General features: G+C 46.2%; 1 protein-coding gene across 1 annotated transcript in view; it reads left to right on the forward strand.

Moving 5' to 3' along the window:
- Positions 1-965: 965 nt before the first annotated feature.
- The window catches only part of SH2D2A (SH2 domain containing 2A), a 58,388-nt gene continuing 35,667 nt past the window's right edge, over positions 966-23,686 (forward strand). Inside the window, exon 1 of the mRNA XM_073639467.1 lies at positions 966-1,163. Coding sequence (XP_073495568.1) covers positions 1,142-1,163 — 22 coding nt within the window. The 5' untranslated portion in view covers positions 966-1,141. The remainder of the gene's footprint in view (positions 1,164-23,686) is intronic.

Below are 23,686 nucleotides of genomic sequence, written 5' to 3' on the forward strand. Positions count from 1 at the left end.
ACAATTTTTTATACCTTAATCATAACCCTATCAACAATCCAAAACCTAACCCCAGCCCAAAGTCTAATTCTAGTCCTAACCCTAGGAAAAAGGATATAAAAAGGGTAAAAATGTAAAAGCAGCTAGCTCTTAGTAATGAATGAAGATTGATTCCTTCTTGATTCATTAGCTGCTGATCTTCTGTCACCTCAGTTGCTGCCTATGCAGAGCACAGCAGATGAAATAAGTTTGTCATAGGCTGTTGCGCTCTGTATAGGCAGCGACTGAGATGACAAAAAATCATTATTGCCACATCAGTCGCTGCCTGTGAAGAGCATCTGATGATAAACAAATCTCGACTGCGGTGCTCTGCATAGGCAGCACTGAACGCACAATCACTGTTCTCCAAGACGGAACGGCGCTTTCAGACGCCGATCATTTAACAATGAATGCAGGCAAAATTTTGAGACCCCCTAGACTTTGCCACCCCTGTGGATACCCCTATGTTACACCACTGCCCCCATTTATGACATAGGGGAACCCCTTTCAAACCTTGACTGCGGCGCTCTGCATAGGCAGCACTGGACGCTCACTCACTGCTCTCCAAGGAGAAGCGGCGTTTTCAGACGCCGATCATTTGACAGTTGATGCAGATGAAATTTTGAGCCCCCATAGACTGTGCCGCCCCTGTGGGTACCCCCACATTACACCAATGCCCCCGTTTATCAGATAGGGGAACCCCTTTCAGTGCATTCTCCCTAAACAGAATGGTATCTCCGCTCTGTCACTGTTTGGTGTAAGCAGGAAGAATTATTTTTGGAGGAGGTTGCACTATATATATATATATATATATATATATATATATATATATATATATATACATATATGCGAAATGTGAAGAATACAAAGCAAAAAACAGATCTGATCATTCTACAAAAATGCGTATCTCGGCTGCGCTGGGCGCTGTCTTCCATGACGCCAGTGTAGGGGCGAGCTTCGCCTGCTCACATCTATGTCAGCGTCTTGACACTGCCGTGTGTTGTGGCTGACACTGTGCTTCCTGCCGCTGAGGCTGTGTGATATGTGAGCAATGAGCAGGATTGCAGAGCCAGCAGCGAGCACGGCTTGAACCCGCTTCACTTACGTCTACAGACTGGCACGGATGGCATATGACTACCAGCAAGGTAAGTGCCGGCAGATCATGGCTGCCCTGCCCAGAACCTGCAGAACCTCTCTGGGCATTAAGAGTTATATAATTAATGCCCCAAAAGTCATAGGTTGCCTAATAACGATTGAAAAATCACAAATTTTTGCCCTTTCATTGGATACTGAAAAATGTCAAAACAGGTGTCCAGATGGTAAGTCGCTGATTGACATGAAGATGTTCTTCAGCAGCTGCGGTTTATATTGAGATGTTGGACTTCGTAATTTATCCTTGACATTAACTCTTCTATCCTCTTAAAATACTATTTATGCTGCTGCAGAACATCTTTAAAAGAGCAAGTAGAAGCTTAAAGGGGTTACTTCCATCTCAGACAGCACTATCTCAATATCTGGTATGTAACCCCTTCTCATGTACAGCACCATAGAATCTATGGTGCTATATAAATAATAATAATCTGGGGTCCCCCATGTCCCTGCTGCTGAGAATGACGAGTTGGCTGCACGCGCGGTTCTCTCGGTTCACTTCCATTTTCACAACCCCCATAGAATTGCACATGAGCGGCTTACAATTTATTCACAGGAGCCGGGGGACCCCCGTTCTCAATTTACTCTCTAAAAGTGTACGGTCATGTGATATATGTGTCAAAGCACAGAAAGCATTGTGTTCTGGCCCTTTAAGGAACTAGTCAGCAAGCAGGCTCCTGCAAACTGTTATGTTAGTGCAAAAGACAAGTGATATACTGTATATATGCTGTTTGATGTTTGTTTCTTGCCGCTACTGCATGTTATAGGTATGTTCACTATGGGTACTGAGCGGTGGGAACACAGGTTGGCCATGATCTGCCATTTTAGGTGTCAGTCTACAAGCAGGGTGCTGAATACTTGTGGAGGTCCCCTGACAAGAGACAGCCAAGAGGAGAGTTGCACAGATGCTCAGTTTTAGGCAAGAACTGCCCGTTGGGAGAAACTACCAAAAACTGATAGTTGCACAAGAATGCAAGACAAGTACTAAGTAGTGTAGCTGTGAATCCAGCTCTGGGGTGAGATAAACACTTACTAGAAAGCAGGAGTATCATCTGGGTGTGTCTCTCTGCTCCTCCTCTCCCTAGAGACTTCAATAGGCAGCTATAATGTGATCTCTCAAGGTGCCTTTGTTTAGCGCAAGATGGATTTTAGCTGTAAATCAGAGTGAATAATGAGTTCAGGAGGCATGGGGAAGAGAAGTGGCTCATAAGTGGAGAAAGAAGCATATTATTCTGATAAGATATATTACAGAGTTTCTTAAATCCTCTGGTTTGGGGAAATGACGGTGACCATGTAAGAGCGCTAAAAAAGGTTGGACTGGATGAGTCAGTTAGCCATATAGCGAGCTCGCCACTGAAGTGAGTAGTGTGTAGGACCAAGAGAGAGCAGCTGAAGGAGGACGAGACCCTAAGATCTGATTGAGTAGTTGGGAACCATTGCAACAAGCACGATAAGGAATACCATGGTGTGTCTTTAGGGACTGTAGTGGACGTCATGGGCAGATATAATAAGGCAGGCACTGGTGATATTGCAAGTGGTTCTGCATTTCCTGACTGCACCATCATTTTGGGCTAGTACAGGAATACACAATGAAGAGACTGACCTGCATCATAGACCAAACCAGCCCTGAAACTGCAAGTGGCAAGTTATACTGTGGTCTGGATACTGTGAATTATACTGTGGATTTCTCAGAGCTCTGCTGTGAGTTCTACTAAGATGATTGGGACTGAACCAACAAAAAGGAAATGTTTCTGCCGCTGCTGCTGGCGATCGTCTACTGTTAGTGGTTTGCTAACTATATTAAGAGACAGTTCTTCTTGGCAACTGGCAAGCTCTGTGCCTCAACTCTGAAGTGAAACCACCAAACTCTGTACCATCAGTCTGTAGTGTAACTGACAAGATCTGTGGTCTCAACTCAAAAGTGTAACCACCAGGCTCAGTATCATTATTCAGTTCTGTAACTATCAAGCTCAATGCCTCAACTCAGAGGTGTAACCTCCAAGCACTGACCAAGTTCAATGCCTCGACTCAGAGGTGTAATCCTCAAAGTTCTGTGTCGTTATAATGTTGTGTAACCACCAAGCTCAATCCCTCAACTCAGAGGCATAACCTCCAAGCACTGACCAAGTTCAATGCCTCAACTCAGTGGTGTAATCCTCAAAGTTCTGTGCCGTTATACTGTTGTGTAACCACCAAGGTGAATCCCTCAACGCAGAGGTGTAACCACTAGGTTCTGTTCCAGTACACTGTTGTGTAACCACCAAGCTCAATCCCTCAACTCAGAGGTGTAACCACCAGGTTCTGCTCCAGTACACTGTTGTGTAACCACCAAGCTCAGTGCCTCAACTCAGAAGTGTAACCCTCAAGCTCTGTTCTGTTAAACTGTTGTGTGACCACCAAGCTAAAAGCCTAAACTCAGAAGTGTAACCTCCCAGCTCTAGCCATTATACTGTTGTGTAAAGACCAAAGTCAATCCCTCATCTCAGAGGTGTAACCTCCCTTCAACCATTTTAGATGAGCATTATGGCAGCAAAGGCAAATCAGTCAACTGTGGCACTGTATGGCTGGAAAAGATTTTCTATTGTGGCAAAATCAGGTGTCCCATAAAAGTCTGTGGCTTTTGTTTCACAATGCTCATCGAAGACAAGTCTAAAGTCTGTGATTTTAATGTGCCCTTTTCTGGTCAGCTGGACATCATTGGTTTTGAGGTCATCATGCATGACCCTTTGGGAAAGTATTGTATCCCACCAGCCATCTCATATGCTAAACTTCATGGTATGGTGATACAACAACACGTTCTCCTTTATGAGTTGGTAAAGAGTGTCCAAAGAGTGTCCCCACTGACCAGCTCCATGATGTAGGCAGAGTTTTCGGTATGAAAGGCACCATAGCCATGCAACAGGAACCTACTACCATTGGTCATTTGGAGGAAGAGACCATCTACAAGTCCAGTTTTGTAGGACTGTCTTCTACACATTCTCACCGGATGGAGTCTGTGGCTAACATCACCTTTCCATAACATCCATATCCCAGAACATGGTGGAATATGAATTTTTCTAGGCTTAGGGGTACGGTGGATAGGTCAAAGTTCTCAGATTTTTTTTAACAGTCTCCTGTCCAACTGCTTCATGACTCTTGGTTTTTGGCTTCAAGCTTTTTTTACTGGGTCCAGCCCAATCCTCATCTTTTATAAGAGAGGCTTCTTGGCTCGTATCCTTTTTCGGTCATTTCCTTTTAGACTCATTGATTTTTGGCAGAGACGATCCTACAACGAGAACTACAGAGGGTCATGCTGCATCTAAAAAACAATCAAACAAAGAATGTTTGATTGTTTTTTAGATGCAGCATGACCCTCTGTAGTTCTCGTTGTAGGACCGTCTCTGCTCTTGACCTATTTCTGGACCAACTCCTGTCTCCAGCCTCTCTGTATGCCTCAAATGTCTTACTAGACACTTTACCCTTTTTGCCTTCTTCCGGTTGGGCATTAAATTGGTCAGCAATAATACAGAACTTTCTGCCCTTCTTCAGGATAGTCTCTTTGGTGCTTTTTTAGATATACAATAACTCTTCTTCAGCATCTTTGTAGCCCCATTATGAAGAAAGGTTTTGTGGTTTGTTCTCTCTCAGATGGTGAGGTCTCCTGGTGGCAACATCCTTCAGCAGGATCTTACTTCCTTTCCTCTCCACTTTGGAGTGACTCCATTTTTCTCTTCTCCACTACTCACGTATTTTGTGGGTGGCTTTGGATTTCTGCTATATCTCATGTTGAGTTTTCAGTCTTCAGCAAAGGAGGTCAACATATGATCACATGCCCAAGGCAAAAGGCAGAGAATCTCACCTCACCCCTCTGAGATTTGTGAAATGTGGGCTTCAAAGATCAAGTACTGGAAATGTTAGGTCACTTAGCACTGTTATGTCACCCGAAACTGTGACGTTACATCTGTTCTTAAAGCCGCAGACATATGTCAAGACGGCATGATGCCCCCAGCCAACTACCCCAAACCACACACATACACCCTTGCCCATGAGCTGGTCAAAACTGCTTGTGCTCTCAATAGGGAGAGGGAAATAGGCGGATGCCCGATATCTCTGGCGGCCCCTTATTCACTTTAAGAACGATGATAAGAGAATTTGCAGCCTGAGTGCAACATCCTGTTCAGTTCTATGTAGAGTAAATGTAGGAAGTGAGAAGTTATCAGCTTGAGAGATTCTCACTTATGACCTTCCCTGATAACAATCTCATGATCAGAAACCTCAAAAAGTGAACAATACCGCCTGTAGATGCGGTATCTATACTACCGTGAGTTATAGGTACATTCTTCTATATCCATCTGATTAACAATGAGCATTTTTTTCTTGAACAACATAAATAATCTGAGTCCGTAAGACTTGCATGACACCATATGGCACCATTATGTAGGCACTGTATAGTACCGAAAAAACCTGGAGGCCTGAACTGAAACGTAAGTTGATGTGCATGCAAAATATAAATGCATGTTCACACAAGGCCATTAAGCAAAGAGAAACCAAAAACAAGAAAAATACCCAAATAACTGGAAGTAAATGGATAGATCGCACAGTGCAAAAATAATAATAAATAATAAAGGGTATTTAGTTAACATAATTTTGATCAAAATAATGTAAAAGCCACCCCACCACGTCACGGCAACCCTTATGGGACAGTCCTAACTCTAATATTAAAAACCTTACCATTTGTCAAGTGACACACATATGGACAAGGGCAGAGAGACTGGATCCCTAGTGTAAGCATAAGCCTGAGGCAGAATGAGCGTCTCAGCTCAGACAAAGGGCGGCCACACCCTTTTATATGCTGTCCGATAAGGGTTGCCGTGACGTGGTCGGATGGCTTTTACATTATTTTGATCAAAATTATGTTAACTAAATACCCTTTATTATTTATTATTATTTTTGCACTGTGCGATTTATTCATTTACTTCCAGTTATTTGGGTATTTTTCTTGTTTTTGGTTTCTCACTGTATAGTACCGTTATGTGGGCAATGTATGGTACTATTATCTAGGCCTGGTACTATGTGGGCACTGCATGTTACTCTTATCTAGGCCAGGTACTATGTGGGTACTGTATGTTACTCTTATCTAGGCCTGGTACTATGTGGGCACTGTATGTTACTCTTATCTAGGCCAGGTACTATGTGGGCACTGTATGTTACTCTTATCTAGGCCAGGTACTATGTGGGCACTGTATGTTACTCTTATCTAGGCCAGGTACTATGTGGGCACTGTATGGTACTCTCATCTAGGCCAGGTACTATGTGGGCACTGTATGTTACTCTTATCTAGGCCTGGTACTATGTGGGCACTGTATGTTACTCTTATCTAGGCCAGGTACTATGTGGGCACTGTATGTTACTCTTATCTAGGCCAGGTACTATGTGGGCACTGCATGTTACTCTTATCTAGGCCAGGTACTATGTGGGCACTGTATGTTACTCTTATCTAGGCCTGGTACTATGTGGGCACTGTATGTTACTCTTATCTAGGCCAGGTACTATGTGGGCACTGTATGTTACTCTTATCTAGGCCAGGTACTATGTGGGCACTGTATGCTACTCTTATCTAGGCCTGGTACTATGTGGGCACTGCATATTACTCTTATCTAGGCCAGGTACTATGTGGGTACTGTATATTACTCTTATCTAGGCCTGGTACTCTGTGGGCACTGTATGTTACTCTTATCTAGTCCTGGTACTATGTGGACACTGTATGTTACTCTTATCTAGGCCTGGTACAATGTGGGCACTGTATGTTACTCTTATCTAGGCCTGGTACGATGTGGGCACTATATGTTACTCTTATCTAGGCCAGGTACTACGTGGGAACTGTATGGTACTCTTACCTAGGCCTGGTACTATGTGGGCACGGTATGTTACTCATATCTAGGCCAGGTACTATGTGGGCACTGTATGGTACTCTTATCTAGGCCTGGTACTATGTGGGCACAGTATGTTACTCTTATCTAGGCCTGATACTATGTGGGCACTGCATGTTACTCTTATCTAGGCCTGGTACTATGTGGGCACTGTATGTTACTCTTATCTAGGCCAGGTACTATGTGGGCACTGTATGTTACTCTTATCTAGGCCAGGTACTATGTGGGCACTGCATGTTACTCTTATCTAGGCCAGGTACTATGTGGGCACTGTATGTTACTCTTATCTAGGCCTGGTACTATGTGGGCACTGTATGTTACTCTTATCTAGGCCAGGTACTATGTGGGCACTGTATGTTACTCTTATCTAGGCCAGGTACTATGTGGGCACTGTATGTTACTCTTATCTAGGCCAGGTACTATGTGGGCACTGTATGCTACTCTTATCTAGGCCTGGTACTATGTGGGCACTGCATATTACTCTTATCTAGGCCAGGTACTATGTGGGTACTGTATATTACTCTTATCTAGGCCTGGTACTCTGTGGGCACTGTATGTTACTCTTATCTAGTCCTGGTACTATGTGGACACTGTATGTTACTCTTATCTAGGCCTGGTACAATGTGGGCACTGTATGTTACTCTTATCTAGGCCTGGTACGATGTGGGCACTATATGTTACTCTTATCTAGGCCAGGTACTACGTGGGAACTGTATGGTACTCTTACCTAGGCCTGGTACTATGTGGGCACGGTATGTTACTCATATCTAGGCCAGGTACTATGTGGGCACTGTATGGTACTCTTATCTAGGCCTGGTACTATGTGGGCACAGTATGTTACTCTTATCTAGGCCTGATACTATGTGGGCACTGCATGTTACTCTTATCTAGGCCTGGTACTATGTGGGTACTGTATGTTACTCTTATCTAGGCCAGGTACTATGTGGGCACTGTATGTTACTCTTATCTAGGCCTGGTACTATGTGGGCACTGTATGGTACTCTTATCTAGGCCTGGTTCTATGTGGGTACTGTATGTTACTCTTATCTAGGCCAGGTACTATGTGGGTGCTGTATGTTACTCTTATCTAGGCCTGGTACTATGTGGGAACTGTATGTTACTCTTATCTAGGCCAGGTACTATGTGGGCACTATATGTTACTCTTATCTAGGCCTGGTACTATGTGGGTACTGTATGTTACTCTTATCTAGGCCTGGTACTATGTGGGCACTGCATGTTACTCTTATCTAGGCCAGGTACTATGTGGGCACTGTATGTTACTCTTATCTAGGTTAGGTACTATGTGGGCACTGTATGTTACTCTTATCTAGGCCTGGTACTATGTGGGCACTGTATGTTACTCTTATCTAGGCCTGGTGCTATGTGGGCACTGTATGTTACTCTTATCTAGGCCTGGTACTATGTGGGCACTGTATGTTACTCTTATCTAGGCTAGGTACTATGTGGGCACAGTATGTTACTCTTATCTAGGCATGGTACTATGTGGGCACTGTATGGTACTCTTATCTAAGCCTGGTACTATGTGGGCACTGTATGTTACTCTTATCTAGGCCAGGAACTATGTGGGCACTGTATGTTACTCTTATCTAGGCCTGGTACTCTGTGGGCACTGTATGGTACTCTTATCTAGGCCAGGTACTATGTGGGCACTGTATGTTACTCTTATCTAGGCCTGGTACTATGTGGGCACTGTATGTTACTCTTATCTAGGCCTGGTACTCTGTGGGCACTGTATGGTACTCTTATCTAGGCCAGGCACTATGTGGGAACTGTATGGTACTCTTATCTAGGCCTGGTACTATGTGGGCACTGTATGTTACTCTTATCTAGGCCAGGTACTATGTGGGCACTGTATGTTACTCTTATCTAGGCCTGGTACTATGTGGGCACTGCATGTTACTCTTATCTAGGCCAGGTACTATGTGGGTACTGCATGTTACTCTTATCTAGACCTGGTACTATGAGGGCACTGTATGTTACTCTTATCTAGGCCAGGTACTATGTGGGCACTGTATGTTACTCTTATCTAGGCCAGGTACTATGTGGGCACTGTATGTTACTCTTATCTAGGCCTGGTACTATGTGGGCACTGTATGTTACGCTTATCTAGGCCAGGTACTATGTGGGCACTGTATGTTACTCTTATCTAGGCCAGGTAACATGTGGGCACTGTATGGTACTCTTATCTAGGCCAGGTACTATGTGGGCACTGCATGTTACTCTTATCTAGGCCTGGTACTATGTGGGCACTGCATGTTACTCTTACCTAGGCCAGGTACTATGTGGGCACTGTATGTTACTCTTATCTAGGCCTGGTACTATGTGGGCACTGTATGTTACTCTTATCTAGGCCAGGTACTATGTGGGCACTGTATGTTACTCTTATCTAGGCCAGGTACTATGTGGGCACTGTATGTTACTCTTATCTACACCAGGTACTATGTGGGTACTGTATGTTACTCTTATCTAGGCCAGGTACTATGTGGGCACTGTATGTTACTCATATCTTGGCCAGGTACTATGTGGGCACTGTATGGTACTCTTATCTAGGCCTGGTTCTATATGGGCACTGTATGCTACTCTTATCTAGGCCAGGTACTATGTGGGCACTATATGTTACTCTTATCCAGACCAGGCACTATGTGGGCACTGTATGTTACTCTTATCTAGGCCTGGTACTATGTGGGCACTGTATGTTACTCTTATCTAGGCCTGGTTCTAAGTGGGCACTGTATGTTACTCGTATCTAGGCCTGGTACTATGTGGGCACTGTATGTTACTCTTATCTAGGCCTGGTACTATGTGGGCACTGTATGGTACTCTTATCTAGGCCAGGTACTATGTGGGCACTGTATGGTACTCTTATCTAGGCCTGGTTCTATGTGGGCACTGTATGTTACTCTTATCTAGGCCTGGTACTATGTGGGCACTGTATGTTACTCTTATCTAGGCCAGGTACTATGTGGGCACAGTATGTTACTCTTAACTAGGCCTGGTACTATGTGGGCACAGTATGGTACTCTTATCAAGGCCTGGTACTATGTGGGCACTGTATGTTACTCTTATCTAGGCCAGGTACTATGTGGGCACAGTATGTTACTCTTATCTAGGCCAGGTACTATGTGGGCACTGTATGTTACTCTTATCTAGGCCTGGTACTATGTGGACAATGTATGGTACTCTTATCTAGGCCAGGTACTATGTGGGCACTGTATGTTACACCTATCTAGGCCTGGTACTATGTGGGCACTGTATGTTACTCTTATCTAGGCCAGGTACTATGTGGGCACTGTAGGGTACTCTTATCTAGGCCTGGTACTATGTGGGCACTGTATGTTACTCTTATCTAGGCCTGGTACTATGTGGGCACTGTATGTTACTGTTATCTAGGCTAGGTACTATGTGGGCACTGTATGGTACTCTTATCTAGGCCAGGTACTATGTGGGCACTGTATGTTACTCATACCTAGGCCAGGTACTATGTGGGTACTGTATGGTACTCTTACCTAGGCCTGGTACTATGTGGGCACTGTATGTTACTCTTATCTAGGCCTGGTACTATGTGGGCACTGTATGGTACTCTTATCTAGGCCAGGTACTATGTGGGCACTGTATGTTACTCTTATCTAGGCCAGGTACTATGTGGGCACTGCATGTTACTCTTATCTAGGCCTGGTACTATGTGGGTACTGTATGGTACTCTTATCTAGGCCTGGTACTATGTGGGCACTGTATGTTACTCTCATCTAGGCCTGGTACTATGTGGGTACTATATGTTACTCTTATCTAAGCCTGGTACTATGTGGGCACTGTATGTTACTCTTATCTAGGCCAGGTACTATGTGGGCACTGTATGGTACTCTTATCTAGGCCTGGTTCTATGTGGGCACTGTATGTTACTCTTATCTAGGCCTGGTACTATGTGGGCACTGTATGTTACTCATACCTAGGCCAGGTACTATGTGGGTACTGTATGGTACTCTTACCTAGGCCTGGTACTATGTGGGCACTGTATGTTACTCTTATCTAGGCCAGGTACTATGTGGGCACTGAAGGGTACTCTTATCTAGGCCTCGTACTATGTGGGCACTGTATGCTACTCTTATCTAGGCCTGGTACTATGTGGGCACTGCATGTTACTCTTATCTAGGCCTGGTACTATGTGGGCACTGTATGTTACTCTTATCTAGGCCAGGTACTATGTGGGCACTGTATGTTACTCATATCTTGGCCAGGTACTATGTGGGCACTGTATGGTACTCTTATCTAGGCCTGGTTCTATATGGGCACTGTATGCTACTCTTATCTAGGCCAGGTACTATGTGGGCACTGTATGTTACTCTTATCCAGACCAGGCACTATGTGGGCACTGTATGTTACTCTTATCTAGGCCTGGTACTATGTGGGCACTGTATGGTACTCTTATCTAGGTCAGGTACTATGTGGGCACTGTATGTTACTCTTATCTAGGCCTGGTTCTAAGTGGGCACTGTATGTTACTCGTATCTAGGCCTGGTACTATGTGGGCACTGTATGTTACTCTTATCTAGGCCTGGTACTATGTGGGCACTGTATGGTACTCTTATCTAGGCCAGGTACTATGTGGGCACTGTATGGTACTCTTATCTAGGCCTGGTTCTATGTGGGCACTGTATGTTACTCTTATCTAGTCCTGGTACTATGTGGGCACTGTATGTTACTCTTATCTAGGCCAGGTACTATGTGGGCACAGTATGTTACTCTTAACTAGGCCTGGTACTATGTGGGCACAGTATGGTACTCTTATCAAGGCCTGGTACTATGTGGGCACTGTATGTTACTCTTATCTAGGCCAGGTACTATGTGGGCACAGTATGTTACTCTTATCTAGGCCAGGTACTATGTGGGCACTGTATGTTACTCTTATCTAGGCCTGGTACTATGTGGACACTGTATGGGACTCTTATCTAGGCCAGGTACTATGTGGGCACTGTATGTTACACCTATCTAGGCCTGGTACTATGTGGGCACTGCATGTTACTCTTATCTAGGCCAGGTACTATGTGGGCACTGTAGGGTACTCTTATCTAGGCCTGGTACTATGTGGGCACTGTATGTTACTCTTATCTAGGCCTGGTACTATGTGGGCACTGTATGTTACTGTTATCTAGGCTAGGTACTATGTGGGCACTGTATGGTACTCTTATCTAGGCCAGGTACTATGTGGTCACTGTATGTTACTCATACCTAGGCCAGGTACTATGTGGGTACTGTATGGTACTCTTACCTAGGCCTGGTACTATGTGGGCACTGTATGTTACTCTTATCTAGGCCTGGTACTATGTGGGCACTGTATGTTACTCATACCTAGGCCAGGTACTATGTGGGTACTGTATGGTACTCTTACCTAGGCCTGGTACTATGTGGGCACTGTATGTTACTCTTATCTAGGCCAGGTACTATGTGGGCACTGAAGGGTACTCTTATCTAGGCCTCGTACTATGTGGGCACTGTATGCTACTCTTATCTAGGCCTGGTACTATGTGGGCACTGCATGTTACTCTTATCTAGGCCAGGTACTATGTGGGCACTGTATGTTACTCTTATCTACACCAGGTACTATGTGGGTACTGTATGTTACTCTTATCTAGGCCAGGTACTATGTGGGCACTGTATGTTACTCATATCTTGGCCAGATACTATGTGGGCACTGTATGGTACTCTTATCTAGGCCTGGTTCTATATGGGCACTGTATGCTACTCTTATCTAGGCCAGGTACTATGTGGGCACTGTATGTTACTCTTATCCAGACCAGGCACTATGTGGGCACTGTATGTTACTCTTATCTAGGCCTGGTACTATGTGGGCACTGTATGGTACTCTTATCTAGGCCAGGTACTATGTGGGCACTGTATGTTACTCATACCTAGGCCAGGTACTATGTGGGTACTGTATGGTACTCTTACCTAGGCCTGGTACTATGTGGGCACTGTATGTTACTCTTATCTAGGCCTGGTACTATGTGGGCACTGTATGGTACTCTTATCTAGGCCAGGTACTATGTGGGCACTGTATGTTACTCTTATCTAGGCCAGGTACTATGTGGGCACTGCATGTTACTCTTATCTAGGCCTGGTACTATGTGGGTACTGTTTGGTACTCTTATCTAGGCCTGGTACTATGTGGGCACTGTATGTTACTCTCATCTAGGCCTGGTACTATGTGGGTACTATATGTTACTCTTATCTAAGCCTGGTACTATGTGGGCACTGTATGTTACTCTTATCTAGGCCAGGTACTATGTGGGCACTGTATGGTACTCTTATCTAGGCCTGGTTCTATGTGGGCACTGTATGTTACTCTTATCTAGGCCTGGTACTATGTGGGCACTGTATGTTACTCTTATCTAGGCCAGATACTATGTGGGCACAGTATGTTACTCTTATCTAGGCCTGGTACTATGTGGGCACAGTATGGTACTCTTATCAAGGCCTGGTACTATGTGGGCACTGTATGTTACTCTTATCTAGGCCAGGTACTATGTGGGCACAGTATGTTACTCTTATTTAAGCCAGGTACTATGTGGGCACTGTATGGTACTCTTATCTAGGCCAGGTACTATGTGGGCACTGTATGTTACACCTATCTAGGCCAGGTACTATGTGGGCACTGTATGTTACTCTTATCTAGGCCAGGTACTATGTGGGCACTGTATGGTACTCTTATCTAGGCCAGGTACTATGTGGGCACTGTATGTTACTCTTATCTAGGCCAGGTACTATGTGGGCACTGTAGGGTACTCTTATCTAGGCCTCGTACTATGTGGTCACTGTATGCTACTCTTATCTAGGCCTAGTACTATGTGGGCACTGCATGTTACTCTTAACTAGGCCTGGTACTATGTGGGCACTGTATGTTACTCATACCTAGGCCAGGTACTATGTGGGTACTGTATGGTACTCTTACCTAGGCCTGGTACTATGTGGGCACTGTATGTTACTCTTATCTAGGCCAGGTACTATGTGGGCACTGAAGGGTACTCTTATCTAGGCCTCGTACTATGTGGGCACTGTATGCTACTCTTATCTAGGCCTGGTACTATGTGGGCACTGCATGTTACTCTTATCTAGGCCTGGTACTATGTGGGCACTGTATGTTACTCATACCTAGGCCAGGTACTATGTGGGTACTGTATGGTACTCTTACCTAGGCCTGGTACTATGTGGGCACTGTATGTTACTCTTATTTAGGCCTGGTACTATGTGGGCACTGTATGGTACTCTTATCTAAGCCTGGTACTATGTGGGCACAGTATGTTACTCTTATCTAGGCCAGGTACTATGTGGGCACTGCATGTTACTCTTATCTAGGCCTGGTACTATGTGGGTACTGTATGGTACTCTTACCTAGGCCTGATACTATGTGGGCACTGTATGGTACTCTTATCTAGGCCAGGTATTATTTGGGCACTGTATGGTACTCTTATCTAGGCCAGGTACTATGTGGGCACTGTATGGTACTCTTATCTAGGCCAGGTACTATGTGGGTACTGTATGGTACTCTTATCTAGGCCTGGTACTATGTGTGCACTGTATGGTACTCTTATCTAGGCTGCAATGCACACGCCCGGGCTGATTGGCGTGTGCGTGTATATGTAGTGATTCCACTGGACCGTGCCGGAGAGTGAATGCCTGGAGGGGCGTAACTAATTATTTACCCGATCCGACCAGGGTCGCACGACGGCATACGACGCCAGTGCACCAAGGAGGAACCGAGCAGAGGGACCAGGTGCTACTCCAGGACAGACCCCGGACATGGCTGTTGACCCACACAGGGGAATACAGGAACAGACAGGTTAGGCTGGCACACAGACTGGTGGTTATAGGCAGGCACGACTGGTATGCAGGCAGGCGGGTATGCAGGCAGGGGGGTACAGCCAAGCACGGCTAGAGTGCAGACAGGGAGGCACTAGCAGGTTGGAACACAGGCGGGATAGGACCCAGTACACACTGGGACTCAGGAACAGAACCACAGATGTGGCGGACAAACACAGCAGAGTGAGGCCGCCCAGAGTGGTGAGCGAGAGCAGGGCAAGACGAGACTGCCGGAGCAGCGAGCAAAGGGTCAGAGCAGAGCGAGACTGCCGGAGCAGCGAGCAAAGGGTCGGAGCAGAGAGAGACTGCCGGAGCAGCGAGCAAAGGGTCAGAGCAGAGTGAGACTGCCGGAGCAGCGAGCAAAGGGTCAGAGCAGAGCGAGACTGCCGGAGCAACGAGCAAAGGGTCAGAGCAGAGCGAGAACCGCAGGAGCGGAGAGCGAGGCAGGGCAGAGGGGACAGGGCTCTGTTCACATAGAACAGACAGGAAGGGAAAGGCAGAACCAGATACCCACAGGGTACTTGCAGTGAAGTAGCGAGTGGACCACAAACTCACAAACGGAAGTACAGTGACAACGAACAGGAGTTAGGTACGAGTTCAGACTCTGCAGAAAAAGGAAAGGTACGGACATAGAGAAAAACAGGAAACAGGCTTGAAGAGTATTCAGACAAGAACAGACACAGTAGCAAGATACAGGAGCGGGTCTAGGTATGCAGCCCCTAGAAGGCGGAAGGAACAGGCTAGGAGCGTGTTCAGACAGGACAGACAAGATACAGGAGCGGGTCTAGGTATGCGGCCCCTAGAAGGCGGAACGAACAGGCAAGGCGCGAGTTCAGACAGGCCTGGAAATACAGCCTCAGGAAAGGCAGGCAAGCAAACACAGAAAGGGACCTGGCACATTCAGAGTGAAGGAGCACACTGAATGAAACACAATGCTCAGGCAAGGATACAAGGGAGGAGCTGGGTTAAATACCAGGTGACAGACAGCAATAGGCTGAGGACCCACAAGGGGTGTGCCCGCAGCAGCAACAAGAAGCAGGAAGTGATCGGGCGCCGCCCTTAAGCAGCAGAAACAGAGGCAAGCAGACAGCATGGAGGGAAGCCAGGCTAGCAGACTGGACTGGAGATCAAGTGCGCGCTCTTGCACAGTGGGAGATGGACCACTATGCAAGGACGCCGCCAGGTATGTTACATAGGCCAGGTACTATGTGGGCACTGTATGTTACTCTTATCTAGGCCTGGTACTATGTGGGCACTGTATGTTACTCTTATCTAGGCCAGGTACTATGTGGGCACTGCATGTTACTCTTATCTAGGCCTGGTACTATGTGTGTACTGTATGGTACTCTTACCTAGGCCTGATACTATGTGGGCACTGTATGGTACTCTTATCTAGGCCAGGTACTATGTGGGCACTGTATGGTACTCTTATCTAGGCCAGGTACTATGTGGGCACTGTATGGTACTCTTATCTAGGCCAGGTACTATATGGGCACTGTATGTTGCACTTATCTAGGCCTGGTACTATGTGGGCACTGTATGTTACTGTTATCTAGGCCAGGTACTATGTGGGCACTGTATTGTACTCTTATCTAGGCCAGGTACTATGTGGGCACTGTATGTTACACCTATCTAGGCCTGGTACTATGTGGGCAATGTATGTTAATCTTATCTAGGCCAGGGACTATATGGGCACTGTAGGGTACTCTTATCTAGGCCTGGTACTATGTGGGCACTGTATGTTACTCTTATCTAGGCCAGGTACTATGTGGGCACTGCATGTTACTCTTATCTAGGCCTGGTACTATGTGGGCACTGTATGTTACTCTTACCTAGGCCAGGTACTATGTGGGTACTGTATGGTACTCTTATCTAGGCCTGGTACTATGTGGGCACTGTATGTTACTCTTATCTAAGCCAGGTAACATGTGGGCACTGCATGCTACTGTTATCTAGGCCAGGTAACATGTGGGTACAGTATGTTACTCTTATCTAGGCCTGGTGCTATGTGGGCACTGTATGTTACTCTTATCTAGGCCAGGTACTTTGTGGGCACTGTATGGTACTCTTACATAGGCCTGGTACTATGTGGGCACTTTATGTTACTCTTATCTAGGCCAGGTACTATGTGGGCACTGTATGGTACTCTTATCTAGGCCTGGTACTATGTGAGCACTGTATGGTACTCTTATCTAGGCCTGGTACTATGTGGGCACTGTATGTTACTCTTATCTAGGCCTGGTACTATGTGGGTGTGGCGCCCCGAGGGTTCGGTTGCCACAGGGGTATTGCACCTTAACCATAGGTGTGATATTCCACTCCCAGGTAAGGATGGAGTGTGGACCAGGGCTCAGTTAGCTGCACACATACATACACACTCACCCCATTTCCGGAGGACAGCTCGACGGTGCTCCCATTTATATATATGCAGGCACAACTGACCATGTCCCTGGCTGGAGTGGGGAGGGGGGAGAGAACCCAGTGATGTAGGAGCAGAAGGGGACGGTTTCTGGAGCATAGGAAGGAGCTCATTGGTTGCAGGTCATCTGAGCTCAGACACAGTAAAGTAGATAAAAGGTGGGAGCCATCTTTAGTGAGGGTTCAGTCGTTCAGAGAAGAAGTTCAGCCAGAGAGGGCTGACAGGGAGCTGAGGCTCAGTCTGAGCTCAGCTCCACGAGGCAGGCCTAGGGTGAAGGCCGGAGCCAGAAGGGAGAAGAGGAGAAGGAGAAGGAAGGAAGAAAGGTGGAGAGAAAAAGGAGTAGAAAGGCTCCAGAAACAAGAAGGCAGAAGGGACCCTAAGAACCCACGAGATATCGGGTGAAGGGTCAGGCAGAATAAGGGTACCGGATTCCCAAGTTGGTGGAGGTAAATTATCCCTCAGCCAAAGACCGGAGGTCGTGATCATCTATTGGTGTGGCCCCCTGCTACACCCACTAGGAAGGCACCACATAGGGTCAGGGAAACCGGCGACAGGTTTCACCAAGAGAAGGCCCGAGGCAGCTGGACAGAAGTGTGGTCACTGGTGGGCACGAGAGGCCGGAAAAAGGACAGAAGGGAGTCCTGTGCCATACTCCTGAATTGCCTGGGGGTTGACCGAGCTCCTCACCTGGTGGACGCAGCACGGCCCGGGCAGTCATTGCCGGCAGAAGTGACTCGGATAACAACTGTGAGTAAAAGACCCTGGACTGCAACACTGATTCTGTGTGATTTATGCTGCACCCTGCACCATCACCCCCAACATCCTACTACACTGCCCTGAGGCTACACTCTTCCCGTGGGGAGTTACACTGTCTCAGCTGCACACACCATCAGCCTCAGCGGTCTGCCTTGCAGCGGCGGTTCATAATAGCCGCAATCCACGTGTGGCGTAGTCGGACATTCAAAACCCTATAAATAGACTGCCACAACATTTAGTCTGACCACCCTGAGCCACGGGATCGGGCTGCCACTACTACCCCCCCCCCATCATTGCAATGAAGCCCGGTTCCGGGTGCCCCACAGCCCAGGGGGCGAGTCATGGGCACTGTATGTTACTCTTCTCTAGGCCTGGTTCTATGTGGGCACTGTATGTTACTCTTCTCTAGGCCAGGTACTATGTGGGCACTGTATGGTACTCTTATCTAGGCCTGGTTCTATGTGGGCACTGTATGTTACTCTTCTCTAGGCCTGGTACTATGTGGGCACTGTATGTTACTCTTATCTAGGCCAGGTACTATGTGGGCACTGCATGTTACTCTTACCTAGGCCTGGTACTATGTGGGTACTGTATGGTACTCTTATCTAGGCCTGGTACTATGTGGGCACTGTATGTTACTCTTATCTAGGCCAGGTACTATGTGGGCACTGTATGTTACTCTTAGCTAGGCCAGGTACTATGTGGGCACTGTATGGTACTTTTATCTAGGCCTGGTACTATGTGGGCACTGTATGGTACTTTTATCTAGGCCTGGTACTATGTGGGCACTGTATGGTACTCTTATCTAGGCCTGCTACTATGTGCGCACTGTATGTTACTCTTATCTAGGCCTGGTACTATGTGGGCACTGTATGTTACTCTTATCTAGGCCAGGTACTATGTGGGCACTGTATGTTACTCTTATCTAGGCCAGGTACTATGTGGGCACTGTATGTTACTCTTATCTAGGCCTGCTACTATGTGCGCACTGTATGTTACTCTTATCTAGGCCTGGTACTATGTGGGCACTGCATGTTACTCTTATCTAGGCCAGGTACTATGTGGGCACTGTATGTTACTCTTACCTAGGCCTGGTACTATGTGGGTGCTGTATGTTACTCTTATCTAGGCCAGGTACTATGTGGGCACTGCATGTTACTCTTATCTAGGCCAGGTACTATGTGGGCACTGTATGTTACTCTTCTCTAGGCCAGGTACTATGTGGGCACTGCATGTTACTCTTACCTAGGCCTGGTACTATGTGGGTACTGTATGGTACTCTTATCTAGGCCTGGTACTATGTGGGCACTGTATGTTACTCTTATCTAGGCCAGGTAACATGTGGGTACTGTATGGTACTCTTATCTAGGCCTGGTACTATGTGGGCACTGTATGGTACTCTTATCTAGGCCTGGTACTATGTGGGCACTGTATGTTACTCTTATCTAGGCCAGGTACTATGTGGGCACTGTATGTTACTCTTATCTAGGCCAGGTACTATGTGGGCACTGTATGTTACTCTTCTCTAGACCTGGTACTATGTGGGCACTGTATGTTACTCTTATCTAGGCCTGGTACTATGTGGGCACTGTATGTTACTCTTATCTAGGACTGGTACTATGTGGGCACTGTATGTTACTCTTGCCTAGGCCTGGTACTATGTGGGCACTGTATGTTACTCTTACCTAGGCCTGGTACTATGTGGGCACTGTATGGTACTCTTACCTAGGCCTGGTACTATGTGGGCCCTGTATGTTACTCTTATCTAGGCCTGGTACTATGTAGGCACTGTATGTTACTCTTACCTAGGCCTGGTACTATATGGGCACTGTATCGTACTCTTACCTAGGCCTGGTACTATGTGGGCACTGTATGTTACTCTTATCTAGGCCAGGTACTATGTGGGCACTGTATGTTACTCTTAGCTAGGCCAGGTACTATGTGGGTACTGTATGGTACTCTTATCTAGGCCAGGTACTATGTGGGCACTGTATGTTACTCTTAGCTAGGCCAGGTACTATGTGGGCACTGTATGGTACTTTTATCTAGGCCTGGTACTATGTGGGCACTGTATGGTACTTTTATCTAGGCCTGGTACTATGTGGGCACTGTATGGTACTCTTATCTAGGCATGCTACTATGTGCGCACTGTATGTTACTCTTATCTAGGCCTGGTACTATGTGGGCACTGCATGTTACTCTTATCTAGGCCAGGTACTATGTGGGCACTGTATGGTACTCTTACCTAGGCCAGGTACTATGTGGGTGCTGTATGTTACTCTTATCTAGGCCAGGTACTATGTGGGCACTGCATGTTACTCTTATCTAGGCCAGGTACTATGTGGGCACTGCATGTTACTCTTATCTAGGCCTGGTACTATGTGGGCATTGTATGTTACTCTTATCTAGGCCAGGTACTATGTGGGTACTGTATGTTACTCTTATCTAGGCCTGGTACTATGTGGGCACTGTATGTTACTCTTATCTAGGCCAGGTACTATGTGGGCACTGTATGTTACTCTTATCTAGGACTGGTACTATGTGGGCACTGTATATTACTCTTACCTAGGCCTGGTACTATGTGGGCACTGTATGTTACTCTTACCTAGGCCTGGTACTATGTGGGCACTGTATGGTACTCTTACCTAGGCCTGGTACTATGTGGGCCCTGTATGTTACTCTTATCTAGGCCTGGTACTATGTAGGCACTGTATGTTACTCTTACCTAGGCCTGGTACTATATGGGCACTGTATGGTACTCTTACTTAGGCCTGGTACTATGTGGGCACTGTATGTTACTCTTATCTAGGCCAGGTACTATATGGGCACTATATGTTACTCTTAGCTAGGCCAGGTACTATGTGGGTACTGTATGGTACTCTTATCTAGGCCAGGTACTATGTGGGCACTGTATGTTACTCTTAGCTAGGTCAGGTACTATGTGGGCACTGTATAGTACTTTTATCTAGGCCTGGTACTATGTGGGCACTGTATGGTACTTTTATCTAGGCCTGGTACTATGTGGGCACTGTATGGTACTCTTATCTAGGCCTGCTACTATGTGCGCACTGTATGTTACTCTTATCTAGGCCTGGTACTATGTGGGCACTGTATGTTACTCTTACCTAGGCCAGGTACTATGTGGGCGCTGTATGTTACTCTTATCTAGGCCAGGTACTATGTTGGCACTGCATGTTACTCTTATCTAGGCCAGGTACTATGTGGGCACTGCATGTTACTCTTATCTAGGCCTGGTACTATGTGGGCATTGTATGTTACTCTTATCTAGGCCAGGTACTATGTGGGTACTGTATGATACTCTTATCTAGGCCTGGTACTATGTGGGCACTGTATGTTACTCTTATCTAGGCCAGGTACTATGTGGGCACTGTATGTTACTCTTATCTAGACCTGGTACTATGTGGGCACTGCATGTTACTCTTATCTAGGCCTGGTACTATGTGGGTACTGTATGGTACTCTTATCTAGGCCTGGTACTATGTGGGCACTGTATGTTACTCTTATCTAGGACTGGTACTATGTGGGCACTGTATGGTACTCTTATCTAGGCCTGGTACTATGTGGCCACTGTATGTTACTCTTATCTAGGACTGGTACTATGTGGGCACTGTATGTTACTCTTATCTAGGCCTGGTGCTATGTGGGTACTGTATGGTACTCTTATCTAGGCCTGGTACTATGTGGGCACTGTATGTTACTCTTATCTAGGCCTGGTACTATGTGGGTACTGTATGGTACTCTTATCTAGGCCTGGTACTATGTGGGCACTGTATGTTACTCTTATCTAGGACTGGTACTATGTGGGCACTGTATGGTACTCTTATCTAGGCCTGGTACTATGTGGCCACTGTATGTTACTCTTATCTAGGACTGGTACTATGTGGGCACTGTATGTTACTCTTACCTAGGCTAGGTACTATGTGGGCAATGTATGGTACTCTTACCTAGGGCTGGTACTATGTGGGCACTGTATGTTACTCTTATCTAGGCCTGGTACTATGTGGGTACTGTATGTTACTCTTCTCTAGGCCAGGTACTATGTGGGTACTGTATGTTACTCTTACCTAGGCCTGGTACTATGTGGGTACTGTATGTTACTCTTATCTAGGCCTGGTACTATGTGGGCACTGTATGTTACTCTTATCTAGGCCAGGTAACATGTGGGTACTGTATGTTACTTATATCTAGGCCAGGTACTATGTGGGTGCTGTATGGTACTCCTATCTAGGCCAGGTACTATGTGGGCACTGTATGTTACTCTTATCTAGGCCAGGTAACATGTGGGTACTGTATGTTACTCTTATCTAGGCCTGGTACTATGTGGGTACTGTATCTTACTCTTATCTAGGCCTGGTACTATGTAGGCACTGTATGGTACGCTTATCTAGGCCAGGTACTATGTGGGCACTGTATGTTATTCTTCTCTAGACCTGGTACTATGTGGGCACTGTATATTACTCTTACCTAGGCCTGGTACTATGTGGGTACTGTATGTTACTCTTATCTAGGCCTGGTACTATGTGGGCACTGTATGTTACTCTTATCTAGGCCAGGTAACATGTGGGTACTGTATGTTACTCTTATCTAGGCCAGGTACTATATGGGTACTGTATGTTACTCTTATCTAGGCCAGGTACTATGTGGGCACTGTATGTTACTCTTATCTAGGCCAGGTACTATGTGGGCACTGTATGTTACTCTTATCTAGGCCTGGTACTATGTGGGTGCTGTATGTTACTCTTATCTAGGCCAGGTACTATGTGGGCACTGTATGTTACTCTTATCTAGGCCAGGTAACATGTGGGTACTGTATGTTACTCTTATCTAGGCCAGGTACTATGTGGGTACTGTATGTTACTCTTATCTAGGCCTGGTACTATGTGGGCACTGTATGTTACGCTTATCTAGGCCAGGTACTATGTGGGCACTGTATGTTACTCTTATCTAGGCCTGGTACTATGTGGGCACTGTATGTTACTCTTATCTAGGCCTGGTACTATGTGGGTACTGTATGTTACTCTTATCTAGGCCTGGTACTATGTGGGCACTGTATGTTACGCTTATCTAGGCCAGGTACTATGTGGGCACTGTATGTTACTCTTATCTAGGACTGGTACTATGTGGGCACTGTATGTTACTCTTATCTAGGACTGGTACTATGTGGGCACTGTATGTTACTCTTACCTAGGCTAGGTACTATGTGGGCACTGTATGGTACTCTTACCTAGGGCTGGTACTATGTGGGCACTGTATGTTACTCTTATCTAGGCCTGGTACTATGTGGGTACTGTATGTTACTCTTCTCTAGGCCAGGTACTATGTGGGTACTGTATGTTACTCTTACCTAGGCTCAGGACTATGTGGGTACTGTATGGTACTCTTATCTAGGCCTGGTACTATGTGGGCACTGTATGTTACTCTTATCTAGGCCAGGTAACATGTGGGTACTGTATGTTACTCTTATCTAGGCCAGGTACTATGTGGGCACTGTATGTTACTCTTATCTAGGCCAGGTACTATGTGGGCACTGTATGTTACT

The sequence above is a fragment of the Phyllobates terribilis genome, unplaced genomic scaffold (genome assembly GCF_046119375.1).
Source record: "Phyllobates terribilis strain yellow unplaced genomic scaffold, ASM4611937v1 Scaffold_7__3_contigs__length_470593459, whole genome shotgun sequence".
Lineage (NCBI taxonomy): Eukaryota > Metazoa > Chordata > Amphibia > Anura > Dendrobatidae > Phyllobates > Phyllobates terribilis.